Source organism: Labrus bergylta, chromosome 7, assembly GCF_963930695.1.
Source record: "Labrus bergylta chromosome 7, fLabBer1.1, whole genome shotgun sequence".
Lineage (NCBI taxonomy): Eukaryota > Metazoa > Chordata > Actinopteri > Labriformes > Labridae > Labrus > Labrus bergylta.
Genome location: NC_089201.1, coordinates 6,645,692 through 6,661,998, shown reverse-complemented (window position 1 = coordinate 6,661,998; position 16,307 = coordinate 6,645,692). Strand labels below are relative to the sequence as shown.

The following is a 16,307-nucleotide window of genomic DNA, read 5'->3' as shown; positions in this document are numbered from 1 at the left end:
GGGTCTTTCTAGCTGTGTTTTTCTCCCTTTTCTGGGTTTTCCGAGTTTTTAATTAATGGATGACCTTTTCAATCAAGTAAATCTGGCCTGTCTATCTTTAAGAGACTCCCGTGATCATTTGCGAATATCTCGGGCCAGTGGCGCAATGGATAACGCGTCTGACTACGGATCAGAAGATTCTAGGTTCGACTCCTGGCTGGCTCGATCTTTTCTCAACTCAAAGGAAACTTTGACAGATCATACTTATGACCCGAAATACATTTTAACACCCCTTAACATGAAATTATCCCCAAGCAGCCTCACCTCCGAGGCCTGGGAGATAAACGAGATAAACGACTATAGCCTAAATATCGTCACTGCCGTCTTTTTCTCAGCGATGTTTTACAGCTGTTTGTAACTTTACGTAAATACAAAACATATGATCATCCTATTTAAACATCATTTAACATATTTGAAAGAACATATGAATACAAATCAGACCATAGGATAAATGAGTTTTACTTTTGATACTTGACGCAAAGTTCACTTCATATTCTGCATGCAGTACTTAAACTGGCGATAGCCTACTGACATTTCTACTGATCTTAGGACTGAGGAGGCTACTTCTTCTTAGACTGAGCACCATGAGGGGTGGTGTGTGCGCGGAACTACATGGCAAGTGATCGCAAAAGGGAGGGCCATTATGGCTTTGGTTAAGCGCAATGGAGAGAGTCTCTGGTTCGATTCCCGGATGTCCCTGAAACATTAGATTACAATCATCGGTGCACCATTGCATGCTTTCAAATTACATCTTGATTACCCCTTTAGCCTACTTTACAAAGATGCGAATGTATTCACTGTATAGGCCTACATGTTTGTTTGGCACTTAAAGTTAAAATAAACGAGTACTCGAAATTAAAGCTGTAAACGAGAACATCTGGTTTACAGACATAGGCCTGTTATTTTTATATATATATATTATATTTTACTGATTGTTCTTTGTAAATCAAACTAAGAAACAATCATCTAGACTTATGTGGACCATGACTATCGATGGTAGAGGAAAGAAAAGTTACCCCGCTCAGTACGCACAACGCGGTGACGTCAGAAGCAACGATCTGCCCATGCTCGTGCTTAGTGAAGGAGATGAGCCCACTGCAGCTGATAGATGTGTTTTAGTGATGTAATGTTGTCTGTTTGGTGACTGAGGATGGCTGTTTGTGCCAGGCTCTGCGGAGTTGGCCAGTCGCGGAGGTGCAGGAGGCGACAGCGGCAAAACCAGCAGGATCAGGGAAGCGACTCTGAAATGGACGAGGATGAAGAGGAGCGGATCGTAGGACACAGGCAAGCCGACGTCGGAGTTGGCGGCGGCGGCTGCGGAGGCCTGGAGAGCGACGTCCCCACTGCAGGGCCCAGTGACGCTTGTGAATATGGCAGCGGCCATGCCAGCAGTATAAGCTTTCTAGATCGAACAAGCACGGTACCTCCACACCCGCAGTCATTAGCGGAGTTACCCCCGGAGCTTCTGGTGGAAATACTGTCTCTGCTCCCCGGGACAGCGCTGCCAAATGTTGCCCTCGTCTGCAAGAAATTCAGGCAAATCGTAAACACTGAAACCATCTGGAGACGGCGGTGCACGGAAGGTAAATATTGTTATTACTGAATAAAATGAAGAGTTCAACACTAGTTTTAGACTGTTGTAAAAAAAAAAAAAAAAAAAAGCAGTCACCTATTAATATTTGCAAACGATAGATTGATTGTTGTTTACGTGTCTTTTTTGACAGGCGCCATGCCCTGCTTTGGCTCCTTGGAAATATGTAACCTTAAAAGCTTCCTATTGATCTGCTGAGGGTTGACGGGGCATGTTATGGCTAACACTGCCGCCCCTGTAGAAAAACAGACCACCAGTGACTTACTGATACTTACTGTCAGCCATTCTGTGCAGCTGATAAGACTGGTGATGCCTTTTGGAGGCCTTGAGCATTACTTTGATAACAACCAGCTACACCAGCCTGTGTTGTGTTGTGGCATGTGTAGTGAGGGGGATGTGGCCTATTACAACAGGTTTCATTAAATGCAAAATAAAAACAATAATAATAATAATAATAATCAAGTTCTTTAAAAAACATATTCTTCAAGCTTACTGGAAGCACTTGTGAAACACAGAAGACAATAAGGTAAAATGCAGAAAGCATTTTTTATTTTCTGTTAACCTGTAATTAATAAGTCAGCAATGATACAATAGTATATTTAAGGCACATCAGTTCATCATGAATATGTTGACATAAAAGAAAATGATACATCTTTATGAATAAAGTAACATAACATAGATCCAGTATAGACACATAGCAGTGCTGCTCACTGATTTGCCCGCTCAGCCCCCTCACTCTGAGACCTCTCCATTTATGCGTAATTTAAGACGTAATTATAAGAAGACACATTTTAATCCAAAGCCTTTTAATGACGAGGATCTTCCACTTTAATTAGCTTTATAACGTGAGGTGATTTCATTTTGTTTGTGTTTGTTAGTACGAATTTTCATGAAATTCATTCATCTTGGTAACTTTGTGAAATGTATTATTCAAGTCTGTGTACCACCTCTTAGCACTCCTACTTTTGGGGGTCTGAAGCTGTAACCTTATATGGGTGAAACATCTAAATTGTAACAGATGTTTATTTGTATAAGAGCCAACTATATGTTGTCAACAACTGTTTGCTAGACAAATAGTCTACATCTGTTACGTGTACAAATCAGTGTCATGTCTTTATTGTTTTATAGTGATGTTTCACGATTTCTTCATTGGATTTATACAGCAGAAACAACCCCCACCTAACAGTGTTTTAACCAAATATTTTTAACACAAATAGCAAACTTGAATACTCTCGGTTAGGCTTGTGTAGTGGGCTTTTGCCACTAGATTGGTGTTTTTGTTCTTTAATAAATTAAATTATAAGCTAATTAAGAAGAATAGCAATTGGTTAAATAATCATAGAAATAAACACTTGTCACTTGAGCTTTGTTGTTCATAGCTTGGTGGGAATGTTGGGCAACTGCAAACAGTATGTTTGATGAAGTTGTGATAAATATATGTAGTTAAATGGTGGAAATTAAATACGCCTCCTTTTTCTTTCATGCGTTTTGTCTTTGCAGAGTTTGGTATGAAGGACGATCTGCGAAAAATGGAAGTGGGTGGGGTATCAAGCCGGGACCTCTACGTTAAACGTGAGTTTGTCTATTGTCAATCGACCTTTTTATTAAACCAGTGAAGATTTTGTTCATTGCTACTTGCACCCTTATGTTTGCAGCCTTATATGTTATTTTTGTTCATGTGGAGGTAGGTGTTCCAAAAAGAAATTGTTATATTAAGCATTTAGAAACTATAGCCAACACAAAACATGCCAGAACAAGTGGCAGCTATTTGATTAGATTATTAAGACAGCTGCATAGAGTCCACACTGGTTCTTGGTTGCCATACACATGTCTGTGTTGTGTCCAGGTGTCAACCCACGGGTGAAGTCTGGGCGCTTTATGAAGCTCCTCCCGGACTATGAGCACATGGACTATAGAGACATTTACACACACTGTATGTACACAGCAGAAGCATGAGAGGTTGTGTGAATTGGAACTCTTATTGATTGCAGCAGCAGCAGTGCTATGCATCCTGTGTGAATAATAAATGCATTAATAATATTTTGCTTTAAGTATTAACGGGAAGCTTGAAAATTTGGGTGCTGTGTGTTCTGTTTAGTCTGGCTGACGAGGAATGCGGTTGGTTTACACTTTCTTCCTTTTGTGTTTACAGCTCATAGATTCCACCCTGACAGACACTTAACAAATGGTTGACTCTGTGAATTGTGAACATCTCTTTTAGTGTTTCTAACCTCGCAAAATGTATCTCATAGTAAAGCATTGGTGTAGCACTGCAGAAACTGATTAGTGTGGTGTCTTGTTGTGCTGTTATGTTTCAGTGCTTCACCCATACAGACATATCTTGGGCTTATGGCAGCCTGACATTGGGCCTTATGGTGGACTGCTCAATGTTGTGGTGAGTTGTGCTTTTCAATTTGCATTAAAATATGGGGGATTTGTATTATGTTGAGCTCTTTTGCAAGAAAAACATACAAAACACATTCAGAATCTGTTCACTGCAGTATGAATTTTGTAATGTTATATTACATTGGTGATGACTGTTAAAGTCTGTTCCATTCAGGTGGACGGGCTGTTCATCATTGGCTGGATGTATTTGCCACCTCATGACCCCCGTGTGGAGGATCCAATGAGAAGACGGCCACTCTTTCGTATACACATGTGGGAGAGTCAAAAGGCCACAGTGGAGTGCATGTACGGACACAAGGGGCCCCACAAAGGAGACATACAGGTGACCGTTTATGCGGCTTAAAAGCTTTTTTGTGCATAGAAGCATAATGAGGATACTTGTTGGCACAGATCACTTCATTTGAGGTTAGAAACTTATAAAAGTAGGTCATCTTTTTTCTTTTAAAGATTTATTTTTGGGCTTTTTGCCTTCATTTGATAGGACAGTAGATGGAGATAAAATGAGGAATGTCATGCAGGAAAGCAGAGGTAGGACAAAGTCCTGTTTTGCAAGTCAAAAGTAAATCTCAAGTCCTAAAAAGGACAGGCATGTTCAAAGTTCTAAACTTTGGATTTCGAGTCCTTAGCAATTCAATAGCATACTAACAGATTAGTTTGTTTTTTTAAATGTTTCTGAATTCTGTGTTTTATGATGTGTTCCATTGGATCAGTTCACAGTGTTAAAGGGATACTTCACCTGTTGAAACATGAATCTGTACTGACATTGGGTCATATATGTAGTAGAAATGTGAAATACATGTTGAAGTTGGTGCCTTCTTGGCCGTGAAAAGGCAGAAAGTGTCTTTTTGACTCATGTGGATGAAAGACACCAAATCCCAGAATGCACAGCACCACAGGCCACTCCCACTAAGGTCCTCTAGTTCAGAATCAGAAATACTTTATTAATCCCAGAGGGAAATTCTATCATTACAGTTTCTCCAAAATATACAATACAGCAGAAGAAATATAGTAATAAAAACATTTACAGACATATTTACTTCAACACATTAGACCATTTCCTCAACTGATTCAGAGATTTCTTCCAGAATTGATCTTGGAAATTCCTGGCAGAAAACAGACTCTAAAAATATGAGGAACTAGCGTTGTAGTTTCACCCTTCTAACCGCAACAGCTTCCAGTGACGCAAAAAACGTTATTTATAAATCACACCCTCAGTTAGGCACATTCCAAGATATTCCATGTTTTACAGTTGATTCTCATTAACAAATTCTGCATTGCGGAAATCATGGGCCCTTAAAGAAAATACACACTTTTAAATCTCAAGTATTTTGGAGTCATATGGGTCAATTCAAGTTATCAATGAGTCCAAGTCAAGCTGTAAGTCCTTAATGATATTGTCAAGTCGAGTCCATCGTGATCTCATCTGTGACTCGAGTCCAAGTCATGTGATCCGTGTCCACACCTCTGTGGGAAAGAAGCCACAGGTCTAATGTGAACCTGGACATCCCGCTAGGAGGGCTTTTGCCTTTGTACATGGAGCGTGACCTAACTGCTCGGCCATGTGCGTCCCTAAGTAGGTCATCCTTTAACATGTGCATCTTCTTTCATTTTTAGACTGTGAAGAAGGACGAATTTTCAACAAAATGTAACCAGACAGATCATCATCGAATGCCAGGGGGCAGACAGGAGGTGGGCCAAATCAGATAACAACACTTGACCTGACCTGTTATAGATATTGACTTATCTTTGCTGATTATGTTTTATAGCCTGTGCACTTTGATGATGTTGAAATTCAGAGAGTGTTATCAGTATTCTGTAATTTGTGTTTTTGTGTTTGTGTGCATGTTCAGGAGTTCAGGACATGGTTGGAGGAAGAATGGGGTCGAACACTGGAAGAAATTTTCCATGAGCACATGCAGGAGCTCATCTTAATGAAGTTTATTTATACAAGTCAATATGAGTACGAGTCTTTTTCCTGCATCACACTTTCCTCTGTAGTTGATATCCAGATGTTAATTGTTTTTCTCAAGATATTGCGACTGTTTAATTTTCTCCTTGTAAGTCTAGATGTAACGCTCTGGTAAACCTTTTATTTTTTTCTTCATTTGCAAGCAACTGTTTGACATACCGGAGGATCTACCTTCCTCCTGTGATGCCCTCTGACCTGCTGCAGCCTGGTCTCTTCAAAGGCACCTATGGCAGTCACGGCTTGGAGATTGTCATGCTCAGTTTCCACGAGACCTCTGCAAGGGCCACAAAGCTCACGGTAAATTAGTTAATAATCGTGTTAAAATCAATAATAAACTGTATATTTGGTTAATTTCCTATGGTAAAACTGCTTTCCTGTAATTGATTTAATACCTCCTTAGAATAACAGTAGGCGATGTTTTGGTCAAAATAACACATTTTGATTAATCCATGTCACTTACATATTTAGCATGCACGTAGCTAAGCAATCACAGTAACTGTAAAAACTTGCATCATTCGACTTCTACATGTCTTGCGTTGGCAGCTCTCTCTCTCTCTCCCACGCTGGTAATGCTGAGAGCACAACACACCAGTTGCTACTTTATAACTTTATTTCAAATGTTTATTAATCCGCTCTCAGCATTTCTGTCCTTGAGTCGTGGAAAACTGGCTGAGTGGAACAGACAGTTTTTGACGTGTGTGTTTAGTGTGTCATTTGGTGGGATGGCCTTAGTGGAGTGATATGAAGTAGTAGAGGAAGAAGTGGAACCCTTTTCTATCTGAAATTTTATGTTTTTCTGCCACTTTAATGTCCTCTATTTAATAATCTCACTGCTCACTGAGAAATTTTCACATTTCTGACCTTGGGGCAGACTGTAACCTTACTTCTTCCTGCAGGGAGATCCCAATGTTCCCGCAGGACAACTTACCCTGGATGTTGATCTGAGCCGGCCCATGGTCCTTCCAGACTTAGAGCAGCAGCGCAACATAGAGGAGCTGTCACGGCTGGTACTGGGGGTACACGAGCAGGTACAAAGGGAGGCACAACAACAGGCTAAGAGCAACTCTGCCACAGCCAGAGGTGCAGCAGAAGGAGCCTGTGGTGGTGACTGTGCAGCAGAAGGGGCGGAGGCAGACCTTGATGCGTTACCAGACCGGCCTGTTTTCAGTAATACCAACAATCCTCCTGAAGCCCAGCCCTTCGTCCTGCCCCTGGGGGTTATGGCTCGTAATGAGGTGTACCCTCGCACCTGCAGGAAATGGTAAGAACTTGGTTAAAATAATAATATGGATTCATTCAGTCTGTACACTGGTCACAGCAGAGGTGAACACACAGTGCTTCAGCTCTTACCAGCTGCTGTGTTGGTGAGACTTAAAGGACAACAGATTGAAATCATATCCGTTGAGTCTGTTCGGTGAAAATTGGCTAAACAACTGATATTAAGGTAGCCATTGACTGTAGTTCAGTCTTTTGACAGCTTTTTTCCTCCAACACAGATGTATTTGTACAAATGTTTTTAATTTTTCTTCTCTGTTGGCATTACTGTCACTGATTTTTACTCAAAGTAACCTGAAAGAATCAAATGAAAACTAACTGTGTCTTTTTCATTAAATGTATCTGCATGAATCATTAAGGAGGTTTTCATGACGTTTTATCAAGGATACCATTCGGCTATTATTATGAATTATTTACTTTTTAGGAAAATAGTCATGGCTATAATTTGTTATTGTTTGCAGTTCTCACAGAGTCCAGAAGCTACTGAAATGGATATGCATTGAAGTATTGATTAATTTATGTTCCTCCATTTCAGCTTCTATGGGACAGGCCTTATCGCTGGGCACGGCTTTACAAGTCCAGAACGCACCCCAGGCCTCTTTGTGCTATTTGATGAGGACCGTTTCGGTTTCATCTGGCTTGAGTTGAAGTCTTTTAGTCTGTACAGTCGTCTGACGGACCAACTAGCCCACGCTCATGCACCGAACATGGAGCGCTTTGAGGCCATGCTGCGCAACATGCAGTCCTGGACATCCTGATGCAGCTTGCTTTAAATCTCCTCCCACAATACAATACATTGAAATACCTTAACACACAATTCACCTCTGTCCTCCACTGACATCATGATAGGTTATGACCTGACCTCTCCCTGTTCTAGCTGTATCTTTTAGAAATGTTGGGCTTTACTGTCTTTTTAAGCTAGTAATGTCACCCTCACCTGACACACTTGTGCTCCTGTTCCTGTACAAACACCTCTAAAAGGCCTCCGCAGTCACTGTTTATCACCTCACCTCAGTACGACCTTAATCCTCCAGTGCAGCATGATAACAGGTCACATACATTTTTATTATTTATTTATTTATTCCCTGCAGGAGAGAATGGAATGATATTTCATACCACTTACAATGGAGTAAAGTGTTTGGCCTCTGATTCTAAAACCATGTCTGTACTAAGTAGTGCTTGAAGATAATGGTGTCCAATGTATTCTACAAATAGTATGGTACCGATTTTAGTATACAACTGCATGCTGCAATTACATATTCTAACATTATGTTTTATTAACTGTAGTTTCATTTTTGCTTTAGACACCCAGATTAAAGAAAGGGCAACATCTCAGGTGTTTTAATCTGTTCCACAAGTCAGTATTTGTGTTTAACAAAAAACACAGGACTTCATGGTCATTTTATCAATTTGTCCATTAGTGATTCTTAGTGAGATTTACAATGGGCAAGAGAGAATTTGCTTTCTTATCAAACAATGTAGCTACAGCAGTCCGTTTTGGTTGAACTGATATGTGTCTGCCCCTTGAACTTAGTCATAAACTTTTACAGTTGTATGCTCTGCATCAGACATCCTTCTCATTATGTTATGTAAGCTGGAAAGATGTATTGTAATGCAAATATAACATATGCATAATGGGAAACTGGATTAAATCACAACTTGACAGTTTGTATGCTTATATAATTATGGTCTGAAAAAAGAGCTTCTCTCACCTTTTGAAATGTATTGTATTTGTTGTTTATTTAAATGGCTGACTTAATGTTACCCTGGCTTTATATCTGCAAAATGACTCCCTCCGGTTTCCTTATTTATTTTGAACCTGAGACCAGGCTAGCTAAATATTATACAAGCCAGCAGCTTCTCAAGGGCATCTCAAAGTACCGAGTAAGTGTCTGTATGTGTCATTTTGGCCTGATAGTGAAGCCCAGTAGCTTTCCTACTCCAAGTGCACTTTTCTGGGCAGAATAGTGAATCAGTAAGAACCACAGGCCAGAACTTTTATAGCAGACTGCAGCTTTACTAACCTTTGCAAAAAAGAAAGTGTCTACTGAAGCATCTTCAATTTATATCACTTTCCTCTCAAATTTGGTACTTTTATTTTACACATTCTCTTATCTGTAAGCCAGAAGTACCCAGCTATTTGAATGATTTGCTTTTAAAGTGTTGCTTTCTACCATTTTCAATGCCAAGCTCCTGATTTTATGGGAAACAATCCATGTTTGACGTATTGAACTGCTCAATTCGGACTTCAGGGAGCTTTTCAGATCAAATGCTCTTCTCAGTAATAAAAAAAAATACAACACTGAAAAGAGGTTTTTGTCAAATTTGTTTATTCTTTTTGTGTGTGTGTCACAGTGCTTTAATGCAATTAAACTGATCTCAACTATCACCTAGGATGGATTATCAGCCTTCACTGCTGTGGGGGGGCCTGTGAGATATGACACCAAAGATAGCAAACAAACAAATGTCTGTTATCAATATTAAGTATTAACTCAAATGACCCATGTTCACCTTTGATACTGCTGCTAGATCTGTAAAAAACCCTGATTACAAATTGAACTGTAAACCCATGATCCATTTGAACCCACTCACAACGATATATATGTGTGTGTGTTCCCAGTGTTTGTCTGTGTAGAGGGAGAATAAAAGTTCAAACTCTTCAGTGAGTAATTCAAACAAATCATTGCTGAAAAGTTACTCTCAAACATCAACTTAAAAAGGGTTCAAAACATACTTCATATTATGCTTGAACATACGTAGGAAGGTTGTCCAGAAAATATTCCCTGAAGCTTTATGCATTGGGTTTCATTCAATGTTAAATATTAACAGTAGATTAAAACATCTCTATCCCACACTTATTGTAATTGTTCAAAGATGTTTTTTTTGTCTAATGTGTTTCAACTGACTTTTTGGTAGTTAAAGATAGAATCAACAAAAAACAGCAAGGAGAGGAGACCCTTCTACAGCTCATTGTGATCCGTCTTCTCTTTGAGTTGTTGGATCTTTTCTGGCAGGGTCTGACTCATGAAGATGAACCGGTCCTTCTTCAGGTGTTCACCAGTTACCTGCTCCTTCAAATCGATTTTCAAGTAGTGTTCTTCCGCTCCATACTTTGGCCAGTGAGAGAGACCTTCCCCATTCGGAGACCTACACACAAGGACACAAGTTAGAAATGAGTTCGTCTCATCTTAAGGTGCATTATTGCCTCAAATAAATGCTCATTCCTACCCAGTGCGAGCAAAGTTGCCCCAGTAGCTCATCATGATTTTGCTCAACTCTTCCTCCTCTTCAGGGCATCCATCTAAAACAACGATTATCTGGTTGAGCAGTTCAAACCCAAGAAAACATAGATTTCTGGTGGTCATTTAAAATGTAATACATCAGACTTACCTTTTAATGTGACATGTTTAGTTGTGAAGCAGAAACCAAATACTGTAAAGACTTCATCTCCATGGTCAGCCCTAACAAAGCTTGGCCTTTTTTCCTGCAAAAATTTGGGAGGATACTGGTACTCATACAAGTACACAGGAGCGCCAGCATCTAGAAGTAGAAAAATGTGATATATCTCAATACCTTTTCTAAAAACATGTGTTCGTAAATATCAGGAATTCTTCCTAACAATTTTACATTATGTTAAATACCTCTGTGGCCATTAGCACACTTGATGGCTGGAAGTGTGAATATAATATCTCCAAGAGCCTCAGCATACCCATTTCTATTTCTCACCCGATCTTCACCAGTTCCAATATATTCATCTATTATCACATCTAACACGGCTGGATCAGGGTAAAATATCATGAGCATGTTCTTTACAGTCTCCAGATCCAGTCCCTCTGTCCAGTTTTTTGGAGCAAAGGCCTACGGGCAAACGCAGCAGGAATGAACATTAGAAACATGCACAGAAGCAAAACTAAATCATTTTGTTCCACTGGTTCATATGGCAATCTCTATGTATCAGGGTCATTCTTAATTTAGTAACAATTTAACATTGATACTTGCATCAAAAAGTAACCAGCCTCCTTCATCATTGTTAACGCCAGTCATGAAGGGTACAGTTAGAAGTTCATGCTTCTGAAACAGCTCGTCCACAGGTTTTGTCAGGAAGTGTCCATCAACATTTATGGGATATCTCAGTCTTTCATTCTGAAGAGAATAAAGTGTAAATAGAACGTTTTAAAAACAAAAACCATAAACCACACCATAATTATATCAAGCCAAAATATATTAGTATTACATTAAATAACTCACCTGCACAATAGTCAAGATAGTATTAAGATCAAGATTTTTTATACAATCCGCGATCTTCTCTGTGGCGTCAGAGCTACAGCCCGATACATTTGCAACTATCTAAGGAGGAAAATAAGAATGTTATCTCAACAAATCAAGAAAATCAAACAGGTTAAATTGTGATGATCTGTATACTGTGCAATGAGGAAAGCTTTTACACAAGAAATCAATTCCTGACAATCTACCTGTGTCACTGGCAGAGGATCATTTAGTACAAGTACATCCATTGCAGCAGTGCCACTCTCAGCAATGGCATGTTGGATAAGTCCATCAGTCAGTGGTGACAAAAGCTGTTGATTCAAGCCACAGAAAATGTTTGATGGATGTGTCTGTGTAAAGTAGTAACTCAGCAGTGTCTTAACTAGAAAATACTTGCAAAAAAGGGTGTTTCAACCATTAATTCAACCCCACCCTAATCCTTACCAGGAGGGATACGCTCACTCCACCAGCAGACTCCCCGAATATTGTAACTGAATCTGGGTTGCCGCCGAAGCTGTGTATATGCTGCTGGACCCATCTCAGAGCCTCGACCTGGTCCAGTAGGCCAAAGTTCCCTGACATGTGTTCATCTCCCGTGCTGGTTAGAGCATACAGTTATTGTCTGTTAGGCTGTGTTTACAACGGCTTGTAAGAGTAAGGATGTTAGCCAAGCAGTCACGTTTGAGTTTACATCCATCAGTGTTTCCCACCTAATGACAATGTAACTGTGGCCAGTGAGGGGATATAATATCCATAGGACATATTTGACAGAATACACTAGCTTTAAGTATGTAACTATGGTGCTATGAACTGTGGATAACCATATGACGCAGAGCTCAGCATTAGATACTATTTTTCTCGTACATGTGTAGGTTAAGCATTTAATATAACAAAGTCATATATGGTCATATTTTTATATGGCAATGACTGGCTTCATGGTTGCCTCTGGCCCAGGTTATAATGCTGGCATTCTGCATAGAAGCCAAGGACTTGTCTAGTTTTGTGGTGAGAGAGAATTTGGGTCTGGCCAGCAGTTGGAGAGCTCCTCAATGCATGGTTGGGACACATACAGGAAAAAGCAACCTGTTCAAAAAAATATACAAACTGTTATCAAATCAAAGCTTGTATAATAAGTGCCAGGAGGGAATCAAACATGAATGTGATCAGGGGAAAGCACTATAATTGTTCAACAACAGACATTCAAGAAGCTTTAAAATTGGTTTACCGACCCTATTAACGTTCAAGGAAGTAAATAGAGTAGCTGAGTGATTTGTTATTTAACCTAGTATTCATGACATTAAAATACACCCTAAAAACACAATTATCCACCTGCTTTGATCAAAAAGACCAGGACTAACCATATTACTTATTAAGCAGTTTCCACAGTATGTTTACTTCAATGGTGACTTGAGTGTTTTTTACCTGAGAAAGCCCAGGATTCCCAAGCGGTACTGGATCAGAACTACAACTACATTCTGGTAAGCAGCCAGGGCAGAGCCATCATACATCGATGCTGACCCAAGCGTAAAGCCTCCACCATGGATCCAGACCATTACCTGGTAGGATTAGTAAAAGGAAACTCAAATAAATACAGGCCTGTATCTTTACCATAAAAGTTATCTCTCTGCAGTCTGGTTACAAATACGGACATCATTATCCAAGACTGCATAAAGGATTCTACAAAAGCAGAAAGAAAACTTCACCAAGAACCAGTGAAGGGTTCTTACTGGGAGCTTGGCACCATTAGCTCTGTTTGCAGGGGTATAAATGTTGAGGTAAAGGCAGTCTTCTGAAACGTCTGGGACCTCTGCCGCCATGCCACCAAGTTTGTCAATCAGATCGATAAGCACTTGTTTAGGTTGAATACACCTTTAAAAGAAACATATCTTTAATAATCAAACACGACTTATCAAGTGTGGTATGTATCAACTCAAAACACATGAATGAATTACATGGGTGGCTGCTGGGTGGCATCTCTCATTCCTTCCCATCCCTCCACGGGTTGGGGTACAGAGAGTCTTGAGGCAGGGCCTACAGGTGGCTTGGCAAATGGGACACCCAGGAAGGCATGGACCCCATTCACCTTTCCCTTTACACTCACATATTCACCTCTCAGACTTCCGAGTGCTGTGTGGACCTTGGGTGCTGTCAGGATGTAACAAGTTTAAGCTTAACAAGTTCAAGCTGTATCAAGTTTTGTATGTCCGCTGTGTGATAGATATTGTAAGAGCAGGAGCCACATGACTTTTTTTTTTTCCTATCAGGACAATTCTAACATTTACAATTTTTGTTGTTGTTGCTATATTCCTTGCTATAACATTGTTGGATCAATTGTACTCTGTGTTTGTAAACTCAGGTCTGTGTTCTGTTACAGAGCCGGTGTGCTCTTGACTTTTAACTGCAGAACTCTTTGGATATTACATATCTCCTGACACTCAAAGAGGCCTCATATAATGGATATTTTGAATCCCTCTCTGTTAATCTTGTTGGCTACTAATAGAGGTAAACTACGACGGAGGATTAGGGCCATGTTAAAAAATATATTTTTTTTTAATTTTGAGATTAAACTCGTAAAATGCGCGAAAATGATGAAAGTAGAGTCTGTTCCTCTTTAGACAACTTCCTCAAAGTCAGTGTGGTTCTTCCTTCAGAAAAGCCTCAGTTTATTGCAGTATCTTTTCAGGTTCCTGATATTTTATGACAATCTGAAGATGATGATGTGCCAAAAGCATGTGTAGTTTCATATTTGCAAAAGTAAAGCCCCAACACAACTATTTGTGTCTGTTGCACTTGTCTGCCTTGTTAAAATGTCTAATTCAGATGTTTCAAGATTAAACACACGTTTAACAAGATTAAACACACAGTCATTCCAGGATTAATATGATCTGGCGTTAGCTTTCAGCCATTTAAACAAAATATTAGTCTGAAAAAATAAAATTCACACCCTGTTTAGGTCTTTGGTGTTGCATTTTCACCTTTGGACACGATTAAGTCGCGAACTCACGGAGCACACTAAAAGTGGCACGTAGCATGTAAATGACCTGTAACCTATACTGTAGCCCAGGGGTGCCCAAACAGTCGATCGCGATCGACAGGTAGATCGCTGACTGATTCTCAGTCGATCGCGAGATGTTTAGTCAATATAAAATACAATTGTAAAATAGAAATGTGATTTCAATTTCATCTCATTGCACTGTTTCCCACACACGATACCTGTGTTGGGAGCCCAAGTATACTTCCGACCTGTTTGTATTTATTTTTTCATTTATTCATGAAATTGCTGCGTGCATGAGAGAGCGAGCGAGAGAGCGAGCGGGGGAGCGAGAGAGAGAGCGCGCGCGCAAGAGAGAGAGTGCAGACATGCGCAATGACGTGCAGGTTAAACCGGGGGGCTAAATGTTTTACCAAAAAGTCATATATAGAAACTATGCTACGAGTATTAAGCGCATTTGATGAAGCTGCAGCTACACACACACACACACACACACACACACACACACACACACACACACACACACACACACTTGCACTGGAGCGCCAGTCACCACGCGAACCTTTTTACTTTTTACTTTTAGTGCTACAGCACACAGTTGATCCGTGATCTTTACGGACCGAGGCGGGAACACACGTGACCCGGTCAAACAGTCGGTTGGACTTTACTCCGTTCACTCTCACCGTGTCTGCAGCTAATTTAACCAAAGCAACATCATCTCACAGCAGCCTGCTGTAGTCTGTGAACATCTCCACACAGATTAAAGTTGTTTGTTGTAAACTAAATTAAGGGAAAAACATATGTGATATAAATACAAACGTAATATTAAAATGTAGCCTACCCTAAAATAAGAGTTTTAAATATTTTATATTTTATATTTTTTTAATGTTTTATATATTCGATATTGCATTATTTTTTACAGAACTCTCATTTATTATATCTGAAATTATTTTCTGTTTGTTGTTTGAGTATCAAATGCGTTTGTAGGCTGTTGGTAAAGGCTATGGCTCACTATGTGGACTGGTAGATCTCGGCAGACTGGTAACTTTAAAAGTAGATCTTGGTTCAAAAAAGGTTGGGCACAACTGCTGTAGCCATAGTAAGTTATTTACATTTGAAGTCAAACATTTTCTGCTTCCAAAGAATTCATATTACACCGGTCAATCAGAGGAGGAACTCATATGGAGAAAAGGGAAGGACTGTAACTTACCGTTTGAGTCTGCAGAAACAGAGAGAAAGAAAACAGACGCCAATAAGAAGACAGTTTGTTTTGCGGGGAACTTCATGGTGGTCGTCTCTGAACGGATTGCAACACAAATAAGTTCTGCAAAGAGGAAAAGATAAGTCCCCTCCTCTCCCACAAAGCTTTCCCTAAATGATCGAGACTGAAGTAGGCTACTGCTGCATGTATGTTGCGCAAGATGTGACGCAACATACATGCAGCACCTGTCCGCCCCCTAACCTACCTCCAAACATTTCATTGTCCTCCTTTTTGAAGTTTTTCTAATTGAATTGTCTGCCTGTAATGCTGTTTTGTGCGCAATAACTCAGTAACTCTGACACCTAGCATTTAAAAAAGGTACTGTAATCCAAATTCAAAACATTGAAGACAGCTCTGTGTCAGACCTGTCGCTGTGAGATAACCCTCGAAGAAAACTGTCTCTGTGAATAAACATATACAATGTTACAATTCACTTAGCAGAATATACATATATTATATAATTTAAATTATCATATACACACTTTTAATGTAAATACTGTAAAAACTA

The 16,307-nt window shown here is 39.8% G+C and overlaps 2 protein-coding genes and 1 non-coding gene across 4 annotated transcripts; 2 read left to right on the top strand and 1 right to left on the bottom strand.

The window, feature by feature from the left end:
* The first annotated feature begins 131 nt into the window (after positions 1-131).
* On the top strand, positions 132-204 carry trnar-acg (transfer RNA arginine (anticodon ACG)). Its single transcript has one exon. It is a non-coding gene; the product is annotated as a tRNA-Arg (tRNA).
* Positions 205-1,084: 880 nt separating this feature from the next.
* Positions 1,085-9,589, top strand: fbxo31 (F-box protein 31). 2 transcript variants are annotated; one of them, XM_029278695.2, is made up of 10 exons: positions 1,085-1,622; positions 3,131-3,202; positions 3,477-3,563; positions 3,949-4,025; positions 4,191-4,358; positions 5,651-5,725; positions 5,887-5,996; positions 6,149-6,302; positions 6,902-7,266; positions 7,816-9,589. In XM_029278695.2, exons 1-10 carry the CDS (start codon positions 1,190-1,192, stop codon positions 8,036-8,038), a joined length of 1,764 nt encoding a protein of 587 aa, XP_029134528.1. In that variant the 5' UTR covers positions 1,085-1,189; the 3' UTR covers positions 8,039-9,589. The 2 variants fall into 2 exon arrangements, with proteins under 2 accessions (XP_029134528.1, XP_020496859.1); XM_020641203.2 differs by lacking the exon at positions 3,477-3,563 and having other exon boundaries at positions 1,088-1,622.
* Positions 9,590-9,593: 4 nt separating this feature from the next.
* Positions 9,594-15,944, bottom strand: LOC109989436 (cocaine esterase). Its single transcript, XM_020641191.3, has 12 exons — positions 15,749-15,944; positions 13,499-13,691; positions 13,274-13,415; positions 12,969-13,102; positions 11,991-12,144; positions 11,753-11,857; positions 11,529-11,627; positions 11,280-11,423; positions 10,922-11,138; positions 10,671-10,820; positions 10,509-10,581; positions 9,594-10,427 (listed from the first exon to the last, which is right to left on the bottom strand). The coding sequence occupies exons 1-12, from the start codon at positions 15,822-15,824 to the stop codon at positions 10,241-10,243; spliced, it is 1,674 nt and encodes a 557-aa protein (XP_020496847.2). The 5' UTR covers positions 15,825-15,944; the 3' UTR covers positions 9,594-10,240.
* Between the last annotated feature and the right edge of the window lie 363 nt (positions 15,945-16,307).

Coding starts and splice junctions, on each gene's coding strand:
- LOC109989436 (XM_020641191.3), bottom strand. CDS start 15,824: ATGAAGTTCCCCGCAAAACAAACTGTCTTCTTATTGGCGTCTGTTTTC. Junction 12,145..12,968: donor GGAATCCTGGGCTTTCTCAG/GTAAAAAACACT, acceptor TGCTCTAACCAG/CACGGGAGATGAACACATGT. Junction 10,582..10,670: donor TAAACATGTCACATTAAAAG/GTAAGTCTGATG, acceptor TCGTTGTTTTAG/ATGGATGCCCTGAAGAGGAG.
- fbxo31 (XM_029278695.2), top strand. CDS start 1,190: ATGGCTGTTTGTGCCAGGCTCTGCGGAGTTGGCCAGTCGCGGAGGTGC. Junction 3,564..3,948: donor TAGAGACATTTACACACACT/GTATGTACACAG, acceptor GTTATGTTTCAG/TGCTTCACCCATACAGACAT. Junction 5,726..5,886: donor TGCCAGGGGGCAGACAGGAG/GTGGGCCAAATC, acceptor GTGCATGTTCAG/GAGTTCAGGACATGGTTGGA.